A 22,399-nucleotide genomic window follows, 5' to 3' on the forward strand; every position below is an offset into this window, starting at 1 on the left:
GGATGAATTTTTTGAAAAGCAGGGTTTTGATTTCTTTTCTGAATGTTTTGAAGTTGTCTGATATTGTCATAAGATTGGAGATGGAATGGTTGATTTTTGCTGCTTGTGTTGCTAGAAGGTTGTCAAACATTTTCTTGCGTTGTGTGCCTTTGAGTGGGGGGAAGGCGAAAGGGTTCGAGGTTCTTCTGTGTCTTGAGGTGGAGATTTGGTTTAAGCGGTTATTTAGATAGGAGGGGGAAGAGCCGTGTAATGCTTTGAATATCAGGCAGTAGAATTTGAATTGGATTCGTGCTTGTATGGGTAGCCAGTGAGAGTCTAAGAAGGCAGTTGTTATGTGATCATATTTTTTGAGTGAGTAGATCAATCTGAGGGCGGTGTTTTGTATGGTCTGGAGTTGTTTTATCATAGTGGCTGGACAAGGAAGATATAGGGAGTTGCAATAATCCAGCAGACCTAAGACTAGGGATTGGACGATTAGTCTAAATTGTGCTTGGTCAAAGAATTTTCTGATTTTACGGAGATTTCTCATGGTTAGAAAAGCTTTCTGGGTTGTTTTGTTGATCTGGGGCTGCATTGTGCAACATCTGTCTATCGTAACTCCTAGGAGTTTTAGTTCGGGTTGTATTGGGTATTTGGTATTTTTGATTTTCAGTTCAGTGATGGTAGGAGTTTGGGCTTTTTCGAGCAAAAGGAATTTTGTTTTTTCAGAATTTAGTTTTAGTTTGTGATCCATCATCCATTTTTCTATTGTGTCTAAGGTTGTTTCTAGCTTTGTTGTGGTGGTGGTCTCTGATGGGTCGAATGGGAGGATTATGGTGATGTCATCAGCATAGCTGAAAGATGTGACATCTAGGGTATCTAAAGTGGCTCCTAGGGAGGAGATAAAGAGGTTGAAGAGCGTAGGTGAGAGAGGTGAACAGGATGTGGGGTAACACATAGGAAAGGGACTGGAGGTGGAGAAGGGTTGAGTGAGAGGGAAGAACTGGGGTTAAGTGAATGAGAGGCAGAGAACTTGGATGAAACTGGAAATAGCCTGGAAAATGAGTGAAAGGTGGGGGAGCGGAGGCTAGGGAATGAACAAGAAAAGATGGTGAATGTGAAGACTAGAGAAATAACAGTAGGACATAGAAAGCTGGTAAGTAGGTGAAAGATAAAGCAAGGCAGATTAAAGGGGAACAAGGACGAATAAAATTAGCTATATATAAATAAAAAGACAAATGAGAGAAATGGAGAAAAAAGATGAAAAAAAGGATCAATGTTATACACAGATGAAGGGGAGGAAGAGAAAGACAAGAATAAAAAAACAGAAATGGAAGTGAGATCTTTGAAAATGACTTAGGGGAAAACCAACAAGAGAAAGTGGCAAAGAGGTCAAAACCAACCCAACTAGTAAAGTAAAATCATCAGACAACAAAAATACCTTCTGGAATGTGGCACAAAAGCAAAGTTAGCTCAAGGCATCTAGGCCCTTGAGCTAGTGCTGGCTTACAGTCAGAACTACCTAAAGATTGCCCCCCCCCCTTGTTTTAATAGGCTTCCTTACCAAATGGAGTATAATTGTGTGGCCAGGAGCTATAAAACAAATTTCTTTCCAGAGCCCTGCATTACGATGTGCTCTAAAATCATGTCATCAGGTGTCAATTGTAACAAAAGGCTACAACTCCTTCTGGAGTATCTCTATTCCTAGTTGACTTTGGGGTACAAAAAGCTTTAGGCCAATCCAGAATAAACATTTCAATATACAGTAGCTCTTTGATACTAATTCATTAGCACATAAAATGTTGCCCCTAAACCAGAAACTTACCTTATTTAAGATTTTTTCCATTTTTGTGCCAGCATTGAACACTGTGGTTGGTTCGTGAGTGTAGAGTGTAGCGCAAAAAGATCCTTTCTGGGCAGATTTCAGCAAGAGTGTCAAAAGGTGCAGAGCTTGAGGCATAATAGGCCCTGTGATCTCCAAACTAAACTGATCCTTGTACTTAGTTTGAGTCGGTGTCTTCACAGTTCCATTTTGAGCCTGAAAAAAAAATACAACCTGTTTTCAAACTACGTGACAAGCATTCTTGCAGCACTGAAAACTTTACAAATTTATTCATCAGTCAAATTTTTAAGAGCATGGGGCCAAAACAACCATTATAGTATTGAGAGATTAGGTTCTTACTTGCTAATCTTCTTTCCGAGAGAAGGCATAGGATTCTGTACCATAGCTGTTCCTTTCCCCTAGACACGAACTTTGCAGAAGGGTGTCACTCAACACTTCCAACTCCTCCCCTGTAGCATTGGAGAACAGTTTCCTCTTCAGTTAATACCAAAGCAATCAAACTCCACTGAAACAGAAGAAAAGAGAAGGAGGGGCACAGGGAACTTCCCTGGCAGCAAACCATATTCTGTTCTGTAACATATGATAAAATAACAGTGATGAACAACAATTGACAAGTTAACACAGAACAATAAAGTATTGACAAGGGTAACTAGGAGCCAACCTGCTAAGTGCAACTAGTAGGAGCTAATGCGAGATAGGGTGGCTGTTGTCCTGGTATCCTTGTGGCTTTTTGGTGTCCGAGCCACTGCTGGAACCCAATGGTTGCCGGCGACTAACTGCCAAATCTGGAAAGGCCTTTGAGAAGAGTAGCCTGAGAAGAACTTGCAGATCTTCTCCTAGAGGTACAAAAACCACCTCTGCCACCTACAGTGTAATGATGGCCCCTGCTGAGAAGGATTTGGGATGGCAATCTGCCACACTAGCCATGAGGTCATCTAAACCCTTGGCAAAAAGCATCTGCCCTTTGAAGGGTAATCTTTTGAGAGTAGCCTTGGAAGCTGAGTTGCCTCACCATTGTCTGATCCAGAGCATGCGGATGGCAGAAACGGAGCAAGCCAAGACCTTACTCATGACTTTGATGATGTCATAAAGGGCATCGGCCACATAATACACTCCCTCAATCATGTGGGGCCTGCATCCCCCAGCTCCAAGGGGCTAGTCTGCAATCTTATATGATAGGCCCATGCCAAAGAGGCGGCAGCTGCTGCCACTTTGATACCCAAAGCCAGCACTTCAAACTGTCTTTTAAGGACCACATCCACCTTACAGTCCTGAGCATTTTTCAGCACCACTCTTCCATCAATAAGAAAAAGGACTTTCTTCGCAAGTCATTTTCACTACTGCAGAGTCCATTTTTGGCTGTGAAAACAGCTGTTGGAAGTCCAGAGCCATCAGACAGAGCCTAGACATAGTTTTGGCTACCCTTAGAGAGCCTTCAAGCAACTTCTATTGATCAGTGACTAAGGAGGTGATGTCTGGATGAGTAGGAAAAAAAAGTTGTCTGTGCATTAGTGCCACTCATAACAGAACACTGAGAGGTGAAGGGCTACTGGGCATCGAGCTTCAACTCAAGAGTGTGCGTCAGAAAAGACATGCGAGATGGACGCAGATTTGAAAAAGCACTGAGGGGATCATCACTATGATCCACAGCTACTCCTGCCTTCTGACCTAAGGATCCCAAATCACCCACAGACACAGAGGAACCATGTGATACTAAGGGCATGGAAAGAGACTGCAATCATCCCAGTTTTGCTCTGAAGGGTCACTGACACTAGGAGCCAGTGTGGTATGTGGCAGAGACACCTGCAAGGGATCTGGATCCCTCTAAGGCAGAGCTGGTGCACTCATAGGCAGCACAGCTCTTCCCGGGTCCATTAAGTAAGCTTTCCATAAAAGGCTGACAAAAATCAGAAGTGTCTTGCACCGGAGGTCCCTTGGAAGACCCTCAACTGGGGAATTAGGGCCTCCTCCACCACCATGCACTTGCATGTTGCCTCCATGCTGCTCATGGCCTCTGAGTGGGATCTCTTCCCCCCCCCCCAGACTGGGCTTTCTGGGATTTTAGGGGTTCCAAGGTCTTAGAGATCTGATTAGAGGCCGAGTGTGAAGCTTCCACCCTTCTTGCACCCTGCAGGAAGTGGAACACAGCCTCTCCTCAGCTGGTATTATCTGCACAAAAAACACAGGAATTGTGGCTAGATTGACCTGGGATTCATTACAGATGATTCCTAGGCAAAACGAGAGGTTTTGAGGAAGAAAAAGACTGCTGCCAGAAAGTTCACACTGAAAATGGCCCGTTGGAGCCTAACTAAAAAATAAATATTGCAAAAGGGGTTCTGGAGATGGGGAAGCCTAATCCTAACCCCAGAAACTCTCAAAACTGGGGTTTTCCAACCCCCCCCCCCCCCAAAAAAAAAAAAAAAATAAATAAATAAATTTCCCCATAGGGAATAATGGAACTACTCACTGACTTCTGGTGCCTGTCAACTTGCAGCAGCCTGCCTGCCAGAAAAGGGATTTGTCTCTGAGATAGCCAGCAACAAGTCCGCTGATGGAGATTTCTGGCTGCTGGCTGGGCAGACTCCCATCCCCAAAAATCCACTCAACGCATTAAGCGGAGAACCTTTTCAGCCTACTCCCTGATACCTAGAGGATTGTTATACAGGGGCCCCACAGCCTTTGCTCAAGCCTCTGATAAATCAGCAGATGAGCCAGCTCCCAGTGAAATAGACCCCAAGCTCCTGAAGGGATGCCAAAAAGGCTAGCTCCAAAGGTACTTGTGTGAGATTGACCTGGGAGCAGCAGTCCACCCAAGTAAGACTGCCTCCTTTTCACAGTGGAGTAAGCCCAAGAAGGGGACCTCCAAATACCAAAGCCATGCAGAAAATTTGAAAACAGACTGCAAAAATACCCAGAAATAATAAAATGAAGCGAAGCAGATCAGCACTAATCTTCTGAATTCACTTACAGAAGGAAAAACTAGAAGGAGCTGTTCTCTAGTGCTAAAGGAGAGGAATTGGAAGTTTTGAGCAGCACCCTTCTGCAAAGTTCATGACTAAGGGGAAGGAATAGCTATGGTACAGAATCCTATGTCTTTGCTACAGAAATATATATATTTTTGCTTGTATATTTGAGTCTCTTATTCTTCTCTCCTCTTCCAAAGTTTCTCCCTGCAGTAAAGAAAAGCATTGCAGAGTGGGACACAGATGGGAACTATGCCAGAAGATGCAGTGGGCCTGGTCTTCATTACACCCCGTACTGCAATGCTTTTCTTTAACCCAGGTTGCTACAGCAACTGATGCCTTTATCAAACTGGTTCCTCTTTATGAGATAAGCCCTGAGCTTCTCATTCTTGTCACTGGGAATTTAATTTTTTTTTTTTTTTTGCCTATTGCTGGGACATTTGTCATAACAATAGCAGCCTTATTGGGATGAACTGATGGTCCATCTAGCCCAGCATCCTGTTTCCAAAAGTAGCCAACATAGGTGGAATCTTGCTGTTTTTTGGGATTCTAACAGGTACTTGTGTCCTATCAACTCCTGAGTAGAGGCTTTCCCCATGTCTATCTAAATAACAGATCATGACTTTTCTCCTTCAAGAATTTGTCCATATCTTCTTTTTTAAATCCAAATCAATTCTTTTTTAAAACCAGAGATCACTGACACTTCTCCAATGATGGGACCTGACTTTTTAAGGCTGGGGGGGCGTGGCTTAGCGCGCACACAAAATGGTCGTGTGATCGCAGCGCTCCTCTTACCTGGGCAACCGTTGAATAAATAAAGATTTCCTTTTAAACTGTTTTCGGTTGAAAACATCGGAGAGGACAGCGGGAGCATGGCGAGCACCCGACAGAGTAAAAGTGAAACCGGAGGGGCTGTGAAAAGGCAGAAGCAGGATCAAATTACCCCGAGTAAGGTTCCGCTTCCTGCTGATGTATCAGAGGAGTTAAGCAAAGCTGAAGTTATGGGGGAACTGAGGCAAATCAAACAAATGCTGACAGAGACTGAGTAATATGGCAGAACTGAAGGAAGAAATCCTGAATATACACAGACAAATGGAAGTAGCTAATAAAAGAACAACAGAGTTAGAAGTTAAAATGGAGAGCTTAGAATGTGAAGGAAAAAGATGCAAAAATGACAGTTTGGAAATAATTCAATTGAAAAGTCAGCTGGAAGATTACGAAAACCGTGGAAGAAGAAAGAATATAAAACTTTTTGGAATACAGGAAAATTTGGAAGGGAAAAATGCAATACAGTTTTTAGAAAATCTAATTCCTAGATTATTGCAGTTGGATTTCAAACAGTCTTTGGAAATAGAACGGGCACACAGGATTCCAATAAAGAGTCTGGAAAATCAAGGGAGACCAAGACCATTAATATTCAAGATGTTAAGATACCAGCAAGCAATAGAAATTTTAAATGCTGCCAAAAAAGATAAAAACTTAAACTCTAAAGGATCCAAAATATGGTTTTTACCAGACTTTGCTAAAAATACAGCAAATATTAGGAAGAAATTCCTTGATCTGAGATCTCAATTAAAGGAAAAAGGATATAAGTATGGGTTATATTACCCAGCAAAAATGAGGGTATCTTGTGGGGATAAATCTTTGTATTTTGTTGACCCGGAAAAACTAAAGACCTTTATTTCAAAATCAGAACCTATGTCATTTTAGCACAATGGGTGTTGAAATGAAGGGATAAATACTAAGACTGGATTGGTGGATATTGAACAAAAAATTAAATATAAAGAACTATGGGACTTTTGTTTGTTGGAAAAAGAAGAATATGCAACAAAGAACAGGAAATAAAAATGGACAAGTGAAAAAGAAAATAAAAGAATGTAAAGAAGAAAGTAGAAAGAAGGATAGACTGGAAAGACATTAAAGTGAAGTTATTAGACTGAACTTTTAGGAGACTGAAAGATGGATGGTTGGAGTAAAGAATGAACAAGAAGGATTAAAGGACTGGACAAATTAACACAAAAGGAAAAGTGAAGACTGAATAGGAAAATAAATAGATGTGAAGAAGAAGAAAGCAGGACTGATAGACTAAAAAGATATTATAAAAAAAAAAAAAATGAATGACAATTGGCAGTCAAAAGTCTTTAAGAGTGGATGGATGGAGATAAGAAATAAATATGAAAGTTCAGTTTATTTAATAAGTCAGAAAAGGAGAAAGTAAAGAATGAAAGGACAATAAGGAAAAGATTGCAGAATGGACTAATGATAGAAAGGACAAGTTATATGATATTTAAATGCAAGTAAAGGAAAGAAAAATGAATAATATAAAAGAAAGATACATAAGAATTTATTGGTAGCTGAAGGAATGTAAAGATTGATGTTGTGATAATATAGTTTTAAAAAGATTGGATTTAATTTGGAGAAGAGGAAATATAAAAAGGGGGAAAAAATTATTTTGAAAATGAAATACAAATGTTTAAATACAAATAGGGGATAAAAACTTATAAAATTTATTTTTTTTTTTTTAACAGAAATATATGAAGAGATGGATATTTGCTGATGGATATTTAAAGGAGGATAGGAGAAGATGGATTAGATAATATAAGATATAGGAAAAGGATACTTTTTATTAAATATATGACTATGATAGAATTTTCTTGAATGAAATAAAATGTTGGGGGAATGAATTAGAGATTGGTGAAATGATAAAAATGCATTAATGGAATGTTAGGAAATAAATATGGTTATGTGACTAAAGGTTAAATAATAGATAGAGAAATTACCGTATTTTCACGCATATAACGCGCGCGTTATACGCGTTTTTACCTACCGCGCATACCCCTCGCGCGTTATATGCGTGAGCGCGGTATACAAAAGTTTTAAAACATAGTTCCCCCCCCGCCCGATTCACCCCCCCAGCAGGACCGCTCGCACCCCCCACCCCGAACGACCGCTCGCACGCGCTCCCACCCGCACCCGCATCCACGATCGGAGCAAGAGGGAGCCCAAGCCCTCTTGCCCGGCCGACTCCCCGACGTCCGATACATCCCCCCCCCCCCCCCCGGCAGGACCACTCGCATCCCCACCCCGAAGGACCGCCGACTTCCCGACAATATCGGGCCAGAAGGGAGCCCAAACCCTCCTGGCCACGGCGACCCCCTAACCCCACCCCGCACTACATTACGGGCAGGAGGGATCCCAGGCCCTCCTGCCCTCGACGCAAACCCCCCTCCCTCCAACGACCGCCCCCCCCCCCCAAGAACCTCCGACCGCCCCCCCAGCCAACCCGCGACCCCCCTGGCGATCCCCACGACCCCCCACCCCCCTTCCCCGTACCTTTGGTAGTTGGGCCAGAAGGGAGCCCAAACCCTCCTGGCCACGGCGACCCCCTAACCCCACCCCGCACTACATTACGGGCAGGAGGGATCCCAGGCCCTCCTGCCCTCGACGCAAACCCCCCTCCCTCCAACGACCGCCCCCCCAAGAACCTCCGACCGCCCCCCAGCCGACCCGCGATCCCCCTGGCGACCCCCACGACCCCCCCACCCCCCTTCCCCGTACCTTTGGTAGTTGGCCGGACAGACGGGAGCCAAACCCGCCTGTCCGGCAGGCAGCCAACGAAGGAATGAGGCCGGATTGGCCCATCCATCCTAAAGCTCCGCCTACTGGTGGGGCCTAAGGCGCGTGGGCCAATCAGAATAGGCCCTGGAGCCTTAGGTCCTACCTGGGGGCGCGGCCTGAGGCACATGGGCCCAACCCGACCATGTGCCTCAGGCCGCGCCCCCAGGTGGGACCTAAGGCTCCAGGGCCTATTCTGATTGGCCCACGCGCCTTAGGCCCCACCAGTAGGCGGAGCTTTAGGATGGATGGGCCAATCCGGCCTCATTCCTTTGTTGGCTGCCTGCCGGACAGGCGGGTTTGGCTCCCGTCTGTCCAGCCAACTACCAAAGGTACGGGGAAGGGGGGTGGGGGGGTCGCCAGGGGGGCCGCGGGTCGGCTGGGGGGGCGGTCGGAGGGTCTTGGGGGGGCGGTCGTTGGGGGGGAGGGGGGTTTGCGTCGAGGGCAGGAGGGCCTGGGATCCCTCCTGCCCGTAATGTAGTGCGGGGTGGGGTTAGGGGGTCGCCGTGGCCAGGAGGGTTTGGGCTCCCTTCTGGCCCAACTACCAAAGGTACGGGGAAGGGGGGTGGGGGGGTCGTGGGGGTCGCCAGGGGGGTCGCGGGTCGGCTGGGGGGGGGGCGGTCGGAGGTTCTTGGGGGGGGGCGGTCGTTGGGGGGGGGGGGGTTTGCGTCGAGGGCAGGAGGGCCTGGGATCCCTCCTGCCCGTAATGTAGTGCGGGGGGGGGTTAGGGGGTCGCCGTGGCCAGGAGGATTTGGGCTCCCTCCTGGCCCGATATTGTTGGGGAGTCGGCGGTCCTTCGGGGGGAGGGATGTATCGGACGTCGGGGGGGGGGGCATCAGGCTTTCAGGATGGGGACAGACCTTCAAGGGGGGACAGTGCACGGAAGTCAGGGGGGGTGAACGGAGAGTCGGGACAGCGCACGGAAAGTCAGGGCGGGCGAAAGGAGCGTCGGGCAGCATGCGCGGTATACCCGTGAGCGCGGTATACCAAAGTTTTTGTACATATCATCGTGATTTCTGCGCGCTATACCCGTGTGCGCGTTTTATACGGGTGCGCGTTATTTGCGTGAAAATACGGTAATTACTTTAAAATGGAAAAAAACAGAAAAAAAGGTTTTATGATTAGAAGAGAGATATAATTAGATATATTGTGGAGAGGTAGTGGTTTGTCTCAATAAAGGATAAAGGGGTTATTAATAAATATTGGTTGCCTGGGGGGGAGGGGGGAAGTTGGGATTACTGTCCAATGTGTGTCCTTAAGCAGTCATTATATTGGGGGGGAGGGGGGGAAGAATGTGGGTATTAAAGATATTACTAGGATGATTAAGGAAAAGATTAATAAGGGATTGGGTAATTTGGAGGTAAGAATGTGTGCCATGGGGAGAAGTTTTTTAGATCTTAGTTATGGAAGAAGGGAAGAGGAAGATTATGATAAGGAGTATAAAATATATTATGTCTTTTAAGATATTTTCTATTAATGTCAATGGCCTGAATCATGTAATCAAAATGAAAAAGGTATTATCATTTTTAAAGAAGCAAAACGCGGATGCTTATTGTCTGCAGGAGACCCATCTTAATATAAAGGAATCACAGAAACTAACGGGTGGGTGGGTGAAAGAATGTTTTTTTGCTCCAGCAGAGGGTAAAAAAGCAGGAGTAGCAGTTCTTATAAATAAAAAATGTATGGCCAATTTTAAGATAGTAAATTCGGACCCACATGGAAGATGGCTACATGTTGATATAAGTATGGGAAATAATGCCCTGACGTTGTTCAATATATATGCCCCTAATTCGAATCAATCAGAATTCTTTAAAAAAATTGCAGAGTATGTTGTTACCACTGGCTGCTTCTAATTTAGTGGTGGCTGGAGATTTTAATGCTGTAATGAATCCATTAATGGATAAAAAACCAGGTAAAAGTATAAAATATTTAGATTTAGATAATTTGGTTCAATCATGTGATTTGAAGGCTATATGGCATATACTTCATTTTAATGATCAGGAATTTTCATTTTGTTCACAGGTTCATAAATCATTTTCAAGAATAGATTATATTTTTATTTCATCACATAAGGTGCAGCAAGTGATTAAGGCTTCCATTGATCCCATTATCATTTTGGATCATGCGGGAGTATGGATAGATTTACAATTAGATCAATTAGAAAATAGAAGACCTCTTTGGAGATTTGATAATGCATTGCTTGTGGATGAAAAATTTTTGGAAAATTTTAAAACACAAATTAGTGATTTCTTTCAAATTAATTTAGTGGAAGATACATCTATTGAAAATGTATGGGACGCTTTTAAAGCGACTATGAGAGGTCATATTATATCATATTCGGCTTTTGTTAGGAAACAGATTAAAAAACAGTATATAGAGTTAGAAAAAGAAATTAAAATACTAGAAACTAAATTGGTAAGCAAATGGGAACATGATGTATTACAAGCTCTTTTGAAAGCAAAAGGTAAATATAACGAATTAGCTTCAAAAATGATAAGAAGAGACTTGTTTTCCAAACAGACAATGTATTATGGAAATTCTAATAAGGCGGGAAGATTATTGGCAAATTATCTTAAAGCAAAAAAAAGAAGAACTAACATTAATGGGATAAAAGGTGATAATGGTATAATAACCAATCAAACGGATATAATTTTAAAGCAATTTCTAAAATTTTATAAGGACCTGTATTCTTCCGAGCCTTATTTGGAGAGGCAAAAAGATGGTAAAAATTTTTTAGATTTAATTATTGGACCTAAGGTTCCTGATCATATAAAACGGAGTTTAGATGAACCTATATCATTAAAAGAATTAGAAACAGCGTTGAGATCTCTTAGAGTTGGATCCACTCCAGGTGGTGATGGTTATACAGTAGAATTTTATAAAACATTTCAAAATGTCCTTTCCCCATATTTACTAAATTTATATCAGACACAACTCATAAAAGGTGATATTAAAGGTACTATGGCTGAATCAATAGTAATTGTTTTGCCTAAGCCAAATAAAGATCCTACTTTGGTTTCAAACTACAGGCCTATATCTTTAATAAATGTGGATAATAAACTTTTGGCGAAAATTTTGGCTTTGAGATTAGCCAAAGCTCTCCCACATATTATAGACACGCATCAGACGGGTTTCGTTGCTAAAAGACATTCCTCTAATAACTCTAGATTATTGTTTCATATGTTAAATTTATAAAAAAAAATGGATGAACCGGCTTTTACAGTTTCCTTGGATGCAGAAAAAGCGTTTGATAGGGTAGAATGGAATTTTATGTATCAGGCTTTAGAATGGTTTGGTATAGGTTCTGGATTTATACAAATGGTAAAAACATTGTATAGCTTCCCGATTGCAAGATTAAATATTAATAATATGATATCTGATGGTTTTCAATTGCAGAGGGGAGTTAGACAAGGTTGTCCTTTATCTCCTTTGTTATTTGATGTTGTATTAGAACCCTTATTGTTAGCAATACAGCAAGCAAGGGGGATACAGGGTATTCCATATTCTGATATGGAATATAAAATTTCGGCTTATGCGGATAATATTTTACTTTATTTGAGGAATCCAGAGTCTACCTTATCTTGTCTATTGGAATTAATTGATATGTTTGGCAAATTTTCAGGTTATAAAATTAATTGGAGTAAGTCTGAACTTATACCTTTAAATGTTCATTGTGTAAAAGGATTATTTGACGCTTTTCCGTTCATATGGAAAGAAGAAGGATTTAAATATCTTGGCATTCAAGTTAAAAATACAATTGAAGATACAGTAAAAGAAAATGAAAAATTTGTATTGAAAAGAGTTACAGAGTTATGTGAGCAATGGAATCCGTTACATCTTTCTTGGTGGGGGAGAGTTCAAACTATTAAAATGATGATCTTGCCTGTAGTTTGCTACCAAATGAGTATGATACCTATTTATTTTCAGGGGTCCTTTTATAAAAAGCTTAATAGCATTTTAACGAAATTTCTTTGGCTTGGTAAAACGCATAGAATAGCTTTGGTATCTTTGCAAAAATCAATTAAGGAGGGAGGGGTAAATTTTCCAAATTTTTATAGGTACCATCAAGCCTATATTTTACGTCAGGGTATGTATTGGATCCTCCCAGAACTGATAGATAATGCACTGGATTGGTTATATTTGGAATGGCGCCTATGTTTCCCCTAAATTTAGTTCATCTTCCAAGTATCAACATGCCTAGAAGATACAGAGAAAATAAGATATTAATGGATACTTGGAAAACGTTGAGGTTTATTAGTAAATTAACACCTGTCCCAATAAACAAGTCAACTAATCAGTCTTTATGGATAAACTCCAAGATTAAAATTGGCGGAGCTCAAATCCTTTGGAAGGACTGGATTATTGTAGGCATTAGATCTCTGAATGATGTTATTTCGGAAGGTAAACTGCTGGAATTTTCACAATTGCAACATAGATTTGGTCTTAGTAAAAAACAAAGTTTTAAATGGTTGCAATTGAAGCAGGCCATTCAGGTTGGGTTCCCTGAATGGAAAACATTGAATAATCAATATAGTTTAGAGTTCTTATGCTTCCAAGCAGACTTCCTAGGGCATCAAGCCGCATTGTGGTATAAATTAATATCTGGATATTTGAATAAAAAACCAAAAAATGGTCTAAGAGACATTTGGAGCATTGAGATTAAGCATCAAATTACTGCATCTCAATGGCCACTAATTTGGTCTTGGAGAATGAGATGCATCTATGAGACAAACTTGGTTCTTTTTATTACATAGAGCTTTTTGGACCCCTACACGTTTGCAAAAATTAGATAGTTCTAAGTCCAATAAATGCTGGCACTGTAATCTGGAACCTGGGACGTTGGATCATTTACTGTATCATTGTCCCTACATTAAAAGTTTTTGGAATGCAATTTGGCCACAAATTAATAAATTGATGGAAAATCATGTAGCAATATCATATGATACAGTGTTATTTGGAATGATGATGAGAAAAAAAAGTCAAATTTCACCAGAAAATAACAAGCTTTTACTAGTCATGACAGGGGTTGCCATTCAGCATATAACCAATAACTGGAAGAATCATAGTAACCTTAATTATACATTTTGGTGGAATACAATTTGTCATATATTCAAAATGGAAAGAGTAATAGCAATACAAAGAGGGACATATCCTAAATTTATAAAAATATGGGGGCCATTGACAAAGTATTGTACTGAATGAATAGTAGGATTTATCTTCTTCTTTTTCATCTTCTTTATGGCACACATGGAGGGGGGTAGTGATCTAATGGGCAGAGAGATGGCAGATCAAGTTCAATGTTGAGAAATGTAAAGTATTGCATGTGGGAATCAGAAACCCGAGGCACAGCTATACGATGGGAGGGATGTTATTGAATGAGAGTACCCAAGAAAGGGACTTGGGGGTAATGGTGGACATGACAATGAAGCCGACGGCACAGTGCGCAGCGGCCGCCAAGAGAGCGAATAAAATGCTGGGGATAATCAAGAAGGGTATTACAACAAGAACGAAAGAAGTTATCCTGCCGCTGTACCGGGCAATGGTGCGTCCGCATCTTGAGTACTGCGTCCAGTATTGGTCACCATACCTTAAGAAGGATATGGTGTTACTCGAGAGAGTTCAGAGGAGAGCGACACGACTGATTAAGGGGATGGAAAACCTTTCATACGCTGAGAGATTGGAGAAACTGGGTCTCTTTTCCCTGGAGAAGAGAAGACTTAGAGGGGATATGATAGAGACTTACAAGATCATGAAGGGCATAGAGAGAGTAGAGAGGGACAGATTCTTCAAACTTTCAGAACATAAAAAAACAAGAGGGCATTCGGAAAAGTTGAAAGGGGACAGATTCAAAACAAATGCTAGGAAGTTCTTCTTTACCCAACGTGTGGTGGACACCTGGAATGCGCTTCCAGAGGACGTTATAGGGCAGCGAACGGTACTGGGGTTTAAGAAAGGATTGGACAATTTCCTGCTGGAAAAGGGGATAGAGGGGTATAGATAAAAGATTACTGCACAGGTCCTGGACCTGATGGGCCGCCGCGTGAGCGGACTGCTGGGCGCGATGGACCTTAGGTCTGATCCAGCGGAGGCATTTCTTATGTTCTTATGTTCTTAGTGAAAATAATTTTACATAACATGTTATAATATGGTATACAATATGTATAAGGTGATTGGAAAGTACTTGAAGGGTGGGGGGTGGGAGAGGGGATAAAAAAATTTGTTCAGAATATTATGTAATAGATATAAAAGTGATATTGTGTATTCATTAGTTGTAACTCAATATTTTGTACACTTCATGTAAAATATGAAAATGAATAAAGAATTATAAAAAAAAAAAAGGCTGTGGGGAATTGCTTTTTTCATGCAATGCTATAACTCATTAAATAGATAATATTAAAAAGCCTTTTCTGCTTGTAAAGCTAATTTTACACGCACAAATTTTTTTTTTTAACATAAATGCATGCAACATACTTGCATGAAAGGCAGGTGCACAGAGTACATAGAGCAACATGCATGTAGATGTTCTAGAGCTATTTCAGTTATTTATATATTGCCTATCAATGGAGATTGTCTAAGCAGTTTACATTCAGGTACTCAAGCATTTTTCCCTATCTGTTTCAGCGGGCTCACAATCTATCTGGGGCAATGGAGGATTAAGTTACTTGCCCAGGGTCACAAGAACATAAGAATCAGCATGGGGCTTGAACACACAACCTCAGGGTACTGAGGCTGAAGCTCTAACCACTAAGCCATTCGGAGGGAGCATCGGTGCAGTAACAAAGTATGTGGGTGCAGACAATACAGACATTTGCCCCTTCACAGCTGGTGTAAATTTGTGTATTAGCTTTTGTACTATTGGGGATGGATTTAGGAGTAAATTTTATACATAAAGAAATAGGTGTTTATGTTGTCTTCATAAATTTGATGCTTTTTGGACTTCTCATGTAGATATCCTTTTATAAAAATATTACTTATATTATATGCTTCATTTTCAAACAGGATCTCAATGTGCTTCGTAGATAAGGAAAAATCTGGTCTTTCCTACTAATTTTCTTTCCTCAAGTCCAATCAGACCAGTCCAGAATGTATGATTTAAGCCAGTCAACCAGCAGATGGAGATTGAGACTTAAAGTAAGTGCTATGAGCTATGTCCTACCAGAGGAACTGTGCAGCCACAGCTCATCAGTATTCCTGCAATCAAAGCCAAGGTGGACCAACAAAAATGAAAACCAAATCAAATTGAATCCAGAGGAAAAAAAAGGTCAGAGCTCTAAAAAAGTAGGAAGCACAACCTTGGGAAATTCAGTCACTGGCTCATCTTAAAATACACAAAGCAAATAAGACCAAATCTTTCCTTCCTTTTCATCTTAAGCAGACCAGTCCAGAATATATGGAAATGTAACAAAGCAATCCTTACACTGGGTGGGAAGAATACATTCCTACCAATGAAACTTCAGCTTTTGAAAGCAGCCATTTTTTTGCTCAAATGTCCAACTTACATTATTTTGTCACGTTAACTAGGAGGACCAGGTAGCAAGCCTTATCTCTTCTGAAGAGACGGTGATTCCACTCAAGAAGCAGCTATCTCCCTGTTAGAATGAGCCCTCAGTCCTCATGGCACTTCTTGACCTTTAAGAAAATAGGCCAAAACAATTGTTATCTTTGTAGCCACTGCCTGATTCAGATGGAAAACAAAACTACTTTAGGAAGAAAGGAGGACACCATTCAATGAGAACAAAGAGCCAAATTTCATCAAACAATAAGCTTTTATTTATTATGACAGGAGTCGCCATACAACATATCACGCATAATTGGAAAAATTGGAGCAGGCTTAATTACGGTTTTTGGTGGAACTCATTGTGTCACATCTATAAGATGGAGAGAACAATAGCCATACAAAAAGGGAATTATAAAAAATTTAAAGAGATATGGGGGTCATTGACAAATTATTGTAATGAATAAATACCATTTTTCCATTATAAGTAAAATACAAGTGAAGGGAGGGGAGAATTCTGAATTTTATTAAATGTTTGGATCAGTAAAAAAGAATATTTCATAGGATATATTTGATTGCATATGTTATGGTAGGGTTGGGAGGGAAGGGGTTAAATTTTATGTATTATTGTTAAATATGACAGAAATTCAAGTGATGTTTTTAATTTAAATTGTCAATTTATTGATACACTTGTAAGATGTAAAAATGAATAAGGATTTATAAAAAAAAAAAAGGAAACTCCTGTTTCTGTAAAAAGCAGAAAAGGATATTGGCAGGACAAGGTTTGCAATTCTGAAGTTATTGCTATCAAAAACACTGACTTCAAACTCAGATGCTCTAAATGTTACTTTCCTATGTTGTTCAAAAGAGAGGAACCAACAACACTCACAATGCTAAATTCAAATTCCAAGCAGGAACTATAGGACAAACTGGCAGAAACAAATTTGCTACTCCTTTAAGAAAATACACAGGAGAAGAGTCTCTCAAATCCGGAATAGCAGCATATTGAGAAGAGCACGTGCCTTGGGAGGTAAAGCTGCTGGGAGACAAGTCCGAGGCACAGTGAGACTGCGTAGGAGAAGCACGGCTCTCATAAAATGCTTTTCACAAAACTTTCATAAAATCTAAGAAGACCTCTGGATCCTGAAGAGTTGACTCACCCTGTGATAACTGTACCTTGCGCTTCTTGGGCTGTGGGGCATCTGTGTCCTTTCACACAGAACTGTCAGCATTGCCAGGCCCCAAAAACAGAAAGGCCAACCCAATGGGCTAGCCGTCCTGTCACCTGCTTAGGCAGGGGAGAGGCTAAGCTCGACACAAGAATGCTCTTGAAGCACAAATTTTGCGCAATCCTGCATGAATTTGGGGTAGAAGAGCCCAAACACTCCATCCCAACAAGTTTTGAGGCAAAAAACAATGTTTTGAAAATGCAGAGAACTTTAGAAAAAAAGATTGCTAAAATCCAAGATAGCCGCCATCAAGATTTTTGTGCCAAAAAACACTATTAAAACATACTTATCAAAGTTTAAAAAAACAAAACATCAAAATTAGGATTGGGGTGAACACAGGGAAACACTTAGAAACCCTCAAAAACCTGCATTTCAGATCTTCCTTGATTCACCTCATAGGCTTTAACAGCCTTACTCACTGTGACCTGTGATGGAAATGTGTTGCAGCCTGCCTCAGCTCTTTGCAGTAGCAGGAAAGGAGAAGAATCACTGTTTCATGTTGGGAATACCTCTTCGACGCTGATCTTCAGACTGCCAGTCAAACACGGAACCTGACCTTACCCCTTACCCCCACAGACTGACGGATCTGCTCACAGAAGGGGGGAGTTAAAAAAAACTCAGCTGGCACCCTGAGACACCGCCGAGCTCCCTACAGAGGCCTAACAGCCTGTGCTCGAACACTTGCTAAGCAGTAGGTAAGGATGAAAAATAGGGTCGGCCCTAAGCTCCAAAGATACTAAGGCAGGCTAGCCAACAGGTACCACCAGGGATGACCTCAGTCTGCTTCTCTATGCAGACAGAGCTGAATGTGAAAGCTCAGAGCACTGAAAACCCTGAAAAAAACTGAATAAGTAAGAAAAAAAAGGGAGAGCAGAACAGAAATACTCTTAAGGGAAAATCTGCAAGTGGCAGTGGAGCTCTCAGTGAAGTAGGGGAATCAGAGAAAATATCCGGAATGGATTCCTTCTGCAGATCACTCGCAGCCACTGGAAGATAGATAAACCACTTGTCCAAAATGACTCTCCTATTGCACTGAAATATATACACATACACACATACAAATAGCCTTACTGGGTCAGACCAATGGTCCATCAAACCTAGTAGCTGGTTCTCATGGTGGCCAATCCAGATCCCTAGTACCTGGCCAAAACCCAAAAAATAGCAACATTCCATGTTATTGATCCAGGATAAACAGTAGCTTCCCCCATGTCTTTCTCAATAACAGACTATGGACTTTTCCTCCAGGAAATTGTCCAATACACACACATACATACAGTATGTATATATAGCACAGTTACTTACCGTAATAGGTGTTATCCAGGGACAGCAGGCAGATATTCTTGACTGATGGGTGACGGCACCGACGGAGCCCCGGTACGGACACTTTTAGAGTGATTGCACTCTAAGAACTTGGAAAGTTCTAGATGCCGCACCGCGCATGCGCGAGTGCCTTCCCGCCCGACACAGGCGCGCGGTCCCCAGTTAAGATAAGCCAGCTAAGAAGCCAACCCGGGGAGGTGGGAGGGATGCAAGAATATCTGCCTGCTGTCCCTGGATAACACCTGTTACGGTAAGTAACTGTGCTTTATCCCAGGACAAGCAGGCAGCATATTCTTGACTGATGGGTGACCTCCAAGCTAACAAAAAGAGGGATGGAGGGAAGGTTGGCCATTAGGAAAACAAATTTTGCAAAACAGATTGGCCGAAGTGTCCATCCCGTCTGGAGAATGTATCCAGACAGTAATGAGATGCAAAAGTATGAACTGAGGACCAAGTGGCAGCTTTGCAGATTTCCTCAATAGGAGTGGACCGGAGGAAAGCTACAGATGCTGCCATAGCTTGGACTCTATGGGCCGTGACAGAACCTTCCAGTGTCAGTCCGGTCTGAGCATAACAGAATGAAATGCACGCTGCTAGCCAAATAGACAACGTACGTTTAGAAACAGGACGTCCCAATTTATTCGGATCAAAGGACAAAAAGAGTTGGGGAGATGATCTGTGGGGCTTAGTACGGTCTAAATAATAAGCCAGAGCCCGTTTACAGTCCAAAGTATGCAGAGCCTGTTCTCCAGAATGTGAGTGAGGTTTCGGAAAGAAGACAGGCAGAACAATGGATTGGTTGAGATGAAATTCAGAGACAACCTTAGGGAGAAACTTTGGATGTGTGCGCAGAACCACCTTGTCATGATGAAAGACAGTAAAAGGTGGATCTGCAACTAGTGCATGTAGCTCACTGACCCTCCTGGCAGAGGTAAGAGCAATAAGGAAAAGTACCTTCCAAGTGAGAAACTTGAAAGAAGCGGTAGCCAAAGGTTCAAATGGAGGCTTCATTAAGGCGGAAAGAACAACATTAAGATCCCAGATAACAGGAGGGGCTTTAAGAGGTGGTTTCACATTAAAAAGACCCCGCATGAACCTGGACACCAAGGGATGATCTGAGAGGTGCTTTCCATGGACTGGCTCATGAAACGCCGCAATAGCACTTAAGTGGACTCTGACTGAAGAAGACTTGAGGCCAGAGTCAGACAAAGAAAGGAGATAATCCAACAAAGTCTCCACTGCAAGAGAAGTGGGATCATGATGATGGAGGAGACACCAGGAAGAAAAACGTGTCCACTTCTGATGGTAACATTGCAGAGTGGCCGGTTTCCTGGAGGCATCCAGAATTGAACGAACAGGCTGAGACAAAAGTGTATCATGAGAAGTCAGCCCGAGAGATACCAAGCTTTCAGGTGCAGAGACTAGAGGTTGGGATGCAGAAGGGTCTCCTGCTGCTGTGTAAGCAGAGAAGGAAACAATGGAAGAAGAAAAGGTTCCCTGGAACTGAGTTGAAGTAGAAGGGAGAACCAATGTTGCCCGGGCCACCTCGGAGCAATTAGAATCATGGTGGCTCGTTCCCTCTTGAGCTTGAACAAGGTTCTCAACATGAGAGGCAGAGGAGGGAAAGCATACAAAACAGATTGGACCAGTCGAGGAGAAATGCATCCGCTGCCAGACGGTGAGGAGAGTAGAGTCTGGAGCAGAATAGGGGCAGCTGGTGATTGTGAGGAGCTGCAAAGAGGTCTATCTGAGGAGTGCCCCACTGAGTGAAGATGGACTGCAGAGTGAGAGGATCGAGTGTCCACTCGTGAGGCTGGAGAACTCTGCTGAGCTTGTCCGCTAAGGAATTCTGTTCTCCCTGAATGTAGATAGCTTTCAGGAATAGATGGTGATTTATGGCCCAAGTCCAGATCTTCTGGGCTTCCTGGCACAAGAGGCGAGAGCCCGTCCCACCCTGCTTGTTGATGTAGTACATCGCAACTTGATTGTCTGTGCACAGGAGGAGAACTTGAGGAAATAGAAGATGTTGGAAGGCCTTGAGGGCATAAAACATCGCTCTGAGTTCCAGGAAATTGATGTGATGCTTCTTTTCCTGGGCTGTCCAAAGACCTTGAGTTTGGAACTCGTTCAAGTGAGCTCCCCAAGCATAAGGGGAAGCGTCGGTGGTGATGACAAGTTGATGAGGAGGTAGATGGAACAGAAGACCTCTGGATAGATTTGAGGATGTCAACCACCATTGTAGAGACTGACGAAGAGATGAGGTCACAGATATGTGACGTGAGCAAGGATCCATCGCTTGTGACCACTGAGTAGCTAGGGTCCATTGAGGAGTGCGCAGATGTAGACGGGCAAGTGGTGTGACATGGACTGTGGAGGCCATGTGACCCAAGAGTATCATCATTTGCTTTGCAGAGATGGAACGTTGTGGAAGCACCTGCTGACATAGAGATTGAAGCGTTTGAAGACGGTTGGATGGTAGAAACGCTCTCATGAGGATTGTGTCTAAGACTGCTCCAATGAATTGAAGTCTCTGCGTGGGGATAAAATGAGATTTGGGTAGATTGATCTCGAATCCCAGCAAACGCAGAAATAAGATGGTCTGGTTGGTGGCCTGAAGAACTGTCTGAGATGAATTTGCCTTTATCAACCAATCGTCTAGGTAAGGAAACACCTGAAGGTGGTGGGAACGTAGAAAAGCTGCTAACACAATCAGACATTTGGTGAACACTCTCGGAGAGGAGGCTAGGCCGAAAGGTAGTACCTTGTACTGGTAATGACAATGATTGATCATGAAACGTAGGTACTGTCTGGAGGCCAGATTGATCGGTATGTGAGTGTATGCTTCTTTGAGATCGAGGGAACATAGCCAGTCGTCTTGATTGAGAAGAGGGTAAAGAGTTGCCAAGGAGAGCATCTTGAACTTCTCTTTGACCAAGCATTTGTTGAGATCGCGAAGATCTAGGATAGGTCTGAGATCTCCTGTTTTTTTGGGAACTAGGAAATAACGGGAGTAGAATCCCTGCCCCTTTTGCTCCGGAGGAACTTCCTCTATGGCGTTCAGAAGGAGGAGGGATTGAACCTCCTGAAGGAGGAGGGAAGATTGGGGAGTATGCAAAGCAGACTCTTTTGGTAGACTTGTGCCCGGGAGGGTTTGAAAGTTGAGAGAGTAGCCGTGGTGGATGATGTTGAGGACCCATTGGTCCGAAGTGATTACTTCCTACCGGCTGAGGAAAAGAGATAGACGCCCTCCTATAGGTTGAGGCAGGAGATGTGAAGGTTGGATGCTGGCTATGCCCTGGAGAATGAAGTCAAAAGGGCTGAGTCGGTTTTTGTTGTGGAGGTTGCTTGACAGGTTGCTGTTGTTGCTGTCTAGGAGTTTGCCTCTGTTGTTGACGCTGCCTCCTAGGTTGTTGAGGAGCAGACTGTAAGGGGCGAGCCACATAACGGCGTTGGTAAGTGGATTGTTGTCTGAAAGGACGTGCTGGCGGAGCCTTCTTCTTGGTTTTAAGAAGGGTATCCCAGCGTGTTTCATGAGCAGAGAGCTTTTGGGTCGTTGAGTCCATGGAATCTCCAAACAGCTCATCCCCTAAGCAAGGTGCATTTGCTAACCTGTCTTGATGGTTAACATCCAGCTCAGATACCCTTAACCAGGCTAAGCGGCGCATGGCCACAGACATGGCCGTTGCTCTAGAGGTAAGTTCAAAAGTGTCATATATAGATCTTACCATAAATTTTCTGAGCTGAAAAAGAGAAGAAGAGCATTGGTGAAAAGCCGACCGTTTCCTCTCAGGAAGGTACTGCTCAAAGGAAGCCATGGTGGTAAGGAGATGCTTTAAATAAAAAGAAAAATGAAAAGCATAGTTGCCAGATCGATTGGCTAACATCGCATTCTGATAGAGACGCTTACCAAATTTGTCCATGGCTTTGCCTTCTCTACCAGGAGGGACAGAAGCAT

At 42.6% G+C, this 22,399-nt stretch overlaps 1 protein-coding gene across 2 annotated transcripts in view; it reads right to left on the reverse strand.

Annotated features, from left to right (window-relative positions):
- DONSON (DNA replication fork stabilization factor DONSON) overlaps nt 1-22,399 on the reverse strand; it is a 71,843-nt gene that overhangs the window by 17,951 nt on the left and 31,493 nt on the right. For both annotated transcript variants that reach the window (XM_033947393.1, XM_033947392.1), the window contains exon 8: nt 1,805-2,017. In XM_033947393.1, coding sequence (XP_033803284.1) covers nt 1,805-2,017 — 213 coding nt within the window. The remainder of the gene's footprint in view (nt 1-1,804; nt 2,018-22,399) is intronic.

This window comes from Geotrypetes seraphini, chromosome 6 (genome assembly GCF_902459505.1).
Source record: "Geotrypetes seraphini chromosome 6, aGeoSer1.1, whole genome shotgun sequence".
In the NCBI taxonomy this organism is placed as follows: domain Eukaryota; kingdom Metazoa; phylum Chordata; class Amphibia; order Gymnophiona; family Dermophiidae; genus Geotrypetes; species Geotrypetes seraphini.